The sequence below is a fragment of the Manihot esculenta genome, chromosome 6, assembly GCF_001659605.2.
Source record: "Manihot esculenta cultivar AM560-2 chromosome 6, M.esculenta_v8, whole genome shotgun sequence".
NCBI lineage: Eukaryota > Viridiplantae > Streptophyta > Magnoliopsida > Malpighiales > Euphorbiaceae > Manihot > Manihot esculenta.
Window position 1 is genome coordinate 7,311,012 of NC_035166.2, and position 6,885 is coordinate 7,317,896.

General features: G+C 37.0%; 1 protein-coding gene across 1 annotated transcript; it reads left to right on the forward strand.

The window, feature by feature from the left end:
- The first annotated feature begins 412 nt into the window (after nt 1-412).
- Nucleotides 413-4,905, forward strand: LOC110617387 (protein SUPPRESSOR OF MAX2 1). Its single transcript, XM_021760129.2, has 3 exons — nt 413-2,290; nt 2,731-3,031; nt 3,172-4,905. Exons 1-3 carry the CDS (start codon nt 1,032-1,034, stop codon nt 4,798-4,800), a joined length of 3,189 nt encoding a protein of 1,062 aa, XP_021615821.2. The 5' UTR covers nt 413-1,031; the 3' UTR covers nt 4,801-4,905.
- The last annotated feature ends 1,980 nt before the right edge of the window (nt 4,906-6,885 follow it).

Here is a 6,885-nt window from a genome sequence, read left to right on the forward strand (position 1 = left end):
AATATAAATATTTAATTTAAATATGATTAAATTAATTTTAACATGGGTTAGACTTTATATTGAATACATTTAAGTGAAAATAAATAAAAATGAATAGATTAATTAATTAAAACCCACAAAAGGCAAGAGTAGCTTGCTCTGCCAAGAAAGCATTTTCCAGAAATCTTTGCAACTGCTATTCTGTAGTACCTCTCTCAGGCTCGGCCTCCTATTCTCCAGAAATTCTCTCTCTTAACTAATTTACCTCTGTTCTTCCTTTTTCTTTTTTCTTTTTCTTTTTTTTGGCTTTTCCTGTTTAATCCTTCTTTCTCAGTAATATTTCAAAAAGAGTTGGGCTATTTTAAAAAAAAAAAAATTAAAATTATTTTCTCATATATATAAGTACCTATTATTTATTTTCATTGCTGTTCATTGTGATATTTTGGGTTATTGAATGAGATAGAGATAGGAGAGAGGAAGAAGAGAGGAAACAAAGAAAGGAAGAGAGAGAGAGAGAGAGAGAGAGAGAGAGAGAGAGAGAGAGAGAGAGATGGGTTGGCTGTTGTGATTGGGAAGCAGGGGATCTGATATTTCCTTTTCGCGTTGAATTCTCCTCTAGCTTTCAGCTTCTTGTGTGAATCACACAGACACCTTGTGAGAGATAAAAAAAGAAAGAAAGAAAGAAAGAAAGATTAAAAGATTGAATGGATGGATCCCATAAGAGGAGAACGAGGAAAAGGAGGAGGAGAAGAAGAAGAACAAAGGAGAGTTAACTTCTACTAATAACCCATTACTTTGTCGTTGTTGATTTTGTATTTCTTTTCTTGGAAAAACAAAAGCTTTCTTTGGTGATTGATTTCTCTTCTTTACCGGCAAAGAGCAAAAAGGAGCAAAGTTTGTCTGCTTTTGCTATCCAAAATCCATTCATTCACACCCTTTATTGCCAAATTATATTTCCTAAACTCAGAAGTCACAGCCAGAATCAAACGGAGCTTCCTTGGATTCTTTCTTTAATTTTGGTCTGATATAGAGAGAGAGAGAGAGAGAGAGAGATGAGAGCTGGGCTCAGTACGATTCAGCAAACTCTCACCCCTGAGGCGGCGAGTGTTTTAAACCACTCAATAGCTGAAGCTAGCCGCCGGAACCATGGTCAGACTACGCCTCTTCATGTGGCGGCAACGCTTCTGGCTTCGCCATCTGGGTTTCTCCGGCAAGCCTGTATCAAATCTCATCCCAACTCCTCGCATCCTCTCCAGTGTAGAGCCTTGGAACTCTGCTTTAGTGTCGCTTTGGAGCGGCTGCCCACTGCACAGAACCTTAGCCCAGGCCATGACCCACCAATCTCCAATGCGTTAATGGCGGCACTGAAGCGTGCTCAGGCTCACCAGCGACGAGGCTGCCCTGAGCAGCAGCAACAGCCACTTCTAGCGGTGAAAGTAGAGCTTGAACAGTTAATTATATCAATTTTAGATGATCCAAGTGTTAGTAGAGTCATGAGAGAAGCCAGTTTTTCTAGCCCGGCTGTTAAGGCCACAATTGAGCAGTCTCTTAACTCTTCGTCCAATTCCTCTGCCGCTGCAGCAGCCTCTAATTCAAACTCATTTGGATTCGGGTTTCGCACACCTGGAGCTGTGCCTGTGCCTGTTCCTGTTCCTGCTCCTGCTACGAATCGGAATTTGTATGTGAATCCCAGATTGCAGCAAGGGAGTTTAGCGCAATCTGGGCAGCAGAGGAATGAGGAAGTTAAGCGAGTTGTTGATATTTTGTTGAAGAACAAGAGGAGGAATCCTGTTTTGGTTGGCGAATCTGAGCCTGAGATGGTTCTAAAGGAGCTGCTGAAGAGAATAGAGAATAAAGAAATAGCAGATGGGTTATTAAAGAATGTTCAGGTGATTCATTTGGAAAAGGATTTTCTAGATAGAACTCAAATAGCAACGAAGATTATAGAATTAGGGAGTTTGATCGAGACCCGCACGACAAATTTGAATTGCGGAGGGATAATTCTTGATTTGGGTGATTTGAAATGGCTGGTTGAGCAGCCGGTGAACTTTGCAGGAGCTAGTGGACTCCAGCAGCAGCAGCAGATTGTGCCTGAGGCTGGGCGGGCTGCAGTGGTGGAGATGGGGAAACTTTTGGAGCGATTTGGGGACAGAAGTAACAGTGGTGGCGGTGGAAGGGTTTGGCTGATTGGAACTGCTACCTGTGAAACGTATTTGAGATGCCAAGTCTATCATCCTAGTATGGAAAATGATTGGGATCTGCAGGCAGTGCCAGTTGCCCCTAGAGCACCTCTTCCAGGAATGTTTCCGAGGTGCGTATGTTGTTGTTGGTTTTTATTGATGTTTCTTTTTTTCTGTAGCTGGAGGATTTAGCATAAAGATTTGGGATGTTCTTCCTTCTTTGATGGATGATCATGATGGTATCAAGAGTTACTGTTTTTTTAGATTCCATGATTTCAAAATATTCTTGGAAAATCTAAATTCCAAGTTCTGACCCGAAAGTTGAGAGCTTGTGTCAGATCAGATGCTTAGTTTTGGGCTTTAGGTGAATTTTGGTACAATCTTATTCTTTGTCATTTGCATTTGTTAAAAGATAAGTTTTTGTTTTGATTTGCTGGTCCTTTCAGTTGAATGATGTCTTCGTTTCTTTTCTTTAGGCGATCCTTGTCATTTAAGAGAAATTTTGATTATGAAGCTTTGTTTGTTATAGATTTACATGATTATTAACTCATTTTCATATTTTGATGTTTAGGCTTGGAACCAATGGATTTCTTAGCAACTCGCTCGAGGCTTTATCGCCTTTGAAGGGCTTTCCAACTCTTGCACCTACTCAGCCAAGGCGTCTGGCTGAGAACTTGGATCCTACTCGAAGAACGAGTTGTTGCCCTCAATGTATGCAGAATTATGAGCAAGAGCTGGCAAAAGTTTTACCAAAAGAATCTGAGAAATATTCTTCAGAATTTAAATCAGATGCAACTCGGCCACTACTGCCACAATGGTTGAAAAATGCCAAGTCTCAAGATTGTGACACCAAAACATCGGATCAGACGGTGGTAAGTTTAATTCAACTTGAGCTGTGCACTGGTATTAGCCTGATCAATGTTCTTTTGCACTGTCAAGTGGCCTAATATCGAGTTACACTTGCATTTAACAAGCAAAACTGATGATTCTTGTCATTTTGCACTATATGCAGACTAAGGATCAAGAATTAATGTCGAAGCAGAGGAGTCAAGAGTTGCAGAAGAAATGGCGTGATACGTGCTTGCGTCTTCATCCTGGTTATCATCAGTCCAGTGTCAACTCTGATAGAATTACACAACCCTCTCTCGCTATGACAAGCTTGTACAATACAAACCTCCTTTCTCGGCAACCTTTCCAGCCAAAGGTGGGTTTAAATAGAAACCTCAGTGGAAGTACACAATTGAACTCAAATCTGTTGCCCAGTCAATCACCTGTTCGAGCAATTACTCCACCGAGAAGCCCTGTGAGGACAGAGCTGGTTCTTGGGCGGCCAAAGAGCAATGAACACACTCCCAAGAGAGGCCATGAAGAACGCACTAAAGACTTTTTAGGTTGTGTTGCTTCTGAGCCACAGATCAAGTTGCAAGAATTGGAAACCAACAAGCTTCTAAGTGCATTAGATGTGGACTCATTTAAGAGACTCCTCAAGGGTCTTATTGATAAGGTGTGGTGGCAGCAAGAAGCAGCATCTGCAGTAGCTACAACTGTTACACAATGCAAATTGGGCGATGGTAAACAGCGGAGTAGCGCATCAAAGGGTGATACTTGGCTATTGTTCACAGGTCCTGACAGGGTTGGCAAGAGGAAGATGGCATCAGCTCTATCAGAGCTGGTATGCGGGACAAACCCAATAGTGGTATCTCTTGGTTCACGACGTGACGATGGAGAATCCGATGTGAATTTCCGTGGTAAAACAGCACTTGATCGAATGGTGGAGGCTGTTAAGAGGAGTCCTTTTTCAGTAATCATGCTTGAAGACATTGATGAAGCAGATATGCTTGTTCGTGGGAGCATAAAGCGAGCGATAGAGAGAGGCCGACTTTCTGATTCTCATGGCCGTGAAATAAGTCTTGGTAATGTAATTTTCATTCTCACTGCTGATGGGTTACCAGACAATCTCGAATTCTTATCAAATGGTGTTTCACTCGATGAAAGGAAGCTCATCGGTTTGGTAAGTGGAGGATGGCAATTAAGGCTATCCCTTTGCGAGAAAACAGCGAAGCGCCGAGCCAGTTGGCTGCATGATGAGGAGAGACCTACAAAACCAAGAAAGGACTCGGGATCAGCACTCTCATTCGACCTTAACGAAGCTGCTGATGCTGAGGAAGATAAAGCTGATGGCTCTCGTAATTCAAGTGATCTTACAATTGATCACGAAGATGAACATGTCCCCAACACCAGAGTACTAACACCAACAGCTTCATCAGTGTCTCGAGAGCTGATCAATTCTGTAGACGATGATATTGTTTTCAAACCAGTGGACCTTGGCCTCCTTCGTTGTGAGGTTTCTAATTGGATAACCAAGAGGTTCTCCACCATTATCAGTGAAGGAATCTCATTTGAGATTCAAGAGCAGGCGCTTGAAAAGATTTCTGGTGGCTTATGGCTAGGTCGAGAAAGTTTAGAAGAATGGACTGAGAAAGTATTGGTTCCGAGCTTACGACAGCTCAAATTAAAGTTACCAACATCAACCCAAGAATCATCCTTGGTTGTTCAGCTCGAAACCGACAGAGATTCCGGCAGCCGTAGCCACGGTAATTGGCTTCCAGGAAGTGTCAGAGTGGTAGTTGATGGACAGTGAGGGTGGAGGGAGGGCAGTCATTTTCTGTTTGATATAGAGATGTAAATATGCTCTACTGTTTTTTGCGGGTGAAAATTGACAACGGTTGAAAAGGGTAAAAGAGGGGAAAAAAAAGGGTTAAAAAGAGAAATGAAAATGAAAAAAAAAAAAAAAAAAAAAGGGAAAAAGCAGTTAGAGAAGAGGGAGACGTTGATAGATTAACGGAACCATTAGCCGGCGAGGTCTCACCTCTTTTTTCTTTTTTCTTTTTTCTTTTTTTTTTAAAAAATTATTAGTTATTATTTTATTTCTTTATTATATGGTCTTCTTTTTGGTAGTTATATGGTCTTCGTTTGGTGGTTATATGATCCTATTCTCTTTGCTAGTTATTATTTAAAAACATATATATATATCTTTAATTATTAGAGATTTAACATTTAATAAAAATTAAAATATATTAAACACTTAAATTTATAAAAATTGAATGATTAAATACAAATTATTTATATTATTGATGATTTTTAAAAATAATTTAAACATTAACTGTATTTTGCCGACACGTGTATAACTCTCTGTTCCTTTAAATTTACTATTAAATTTACTTGTCAAGCGGAGTTCATGGATGAGAGAATAATGTATAACATATTTATTATGCCCTCACACTGATCTTAAAAAAAAAAAAAAAAAACAAATTCAAATAAGAGAATTTAGTAAAATTAATTTTCTTTTCTTTTCTCTTCTCTATTTCCCTTTATCTAAATAAAGCATCAACATAAACTCTTGTATTTTTTCTATTGAAAAGAAATTTATATAAATACCATTTAAATTTTGATTTAGAGTTATTTGGTTCAATTGTTAAATACAGTGGATGGTCAATATATATCTAAATAGTTAAATTTAGGTATTTAGTAAATTTTTAAAATAATAGTTGATAGCTCGTAGTATACTACATTTTTTATTTTTTATGAGTTGCTAGCTTATTTAATTTTATTTTTTTATTTAACTATATTATTTTTTTAGAATTTTATTAATTATCAATTTTTTTAAATTAAACTTTTTTATCCATAAATTATTTAAAAATATAAAACATAGTAAAACTATATATATAAAAAAAGACTATCAGTGATAGAAAATTCCATTTTGATAGTCCAAAATTCGTCGTTGATGCTTTCAGTGACATAATTTTTAATTTTCAATTGCCTCATATTCATCACTTAAAGTCATGTTGTTAATTTTTTTTCGATGGATCTGCAATCAATCGAAATTATTTGTGATGAATTTCCGATGGATTATTCCGTCGAGAATCTCTAGGGCTCAATAAGCAGAGACTTTCAGACCATTAAAGTAGAAAAGATTCGGTGGTTCCCATTCTCTTTTAAATAAAGTTTGCCCTCGAATGGACAGATAACTTTGCTTTTTTACCTTATCAATAATAGTTATATTCTGAGAGATCAAATTCAGATTAAACCTGTAATCCATGAGAAAAGGGTTACAGAAAAAAGTATGCTTTCCAATTACATAAACTTCTGAAATTTCATTTATCCCTTTGAATGCTTTTAGCAGGAAGGTCCCACGAGTAGAGTGCCCATCAATACTTTAGCGACAAACTTTATTCGTTGAAAAATTTGAATCTATCCGATAATTAATTCGTCACTAATCTGTTAAAAATAATTAGCGACAAAATATTACCGTTGGAAATATTAAGACCATTTTAATAAAAGTTATCGCAAATGCATAAAAAATATTAAGATTATTTTATCAAATCCATCGCTAATCTATTGCAAATCCATTGGAAATCGATCGTAAAATTATTTATATTTTCAATAATATTTATTATGCTCAACAAAATAATTTTCTATTTTTATTTAGACATTATCTATATAATCTAAATAATTTACAACTAAGAAACATATTAAATATAAATTAAATGTCATTCATAATCATTATAATTCATGTTCATACACATAAATACTTAACAATATTTATAAAGTTTCCATCAATTTGCTGAACCATCTGATAGAGAAGTAGAATATGCAGTTGTGTTATGTGGTGAAGATCTTTTTTTATTCCTCAATGATTTAATTTAATCTTTTACTTGTTTTTCTA

What these genes read in the sequence shown, in the direction of transcription:
- LOC110617387 (XM_021760129.2), top strand. Translation starts at nt 1,032, where the DNA reads ATGAGAGCTGGGCTCAGTACGATTCAGCAAACTCTCACCCCTGAGGCG. An exon ending in CTTCCAGGAATGTTTCCGAG is followed by an intron (nt 2,291 to 2,730) that starts GTGCGTATGTTG and finishes TTTGATGTTTAG; the next exon opens with GCTTGGAACCAATGGATTTC. An exon ending in AAACATCGGATCAGACGGTG is followed by an intron (nt 3,032 to 3,171) that starts GTAAGTTTAATT and finishes CACTATATGCAG; the next exon opens with ACTAAGGATCAAGAATTAAT.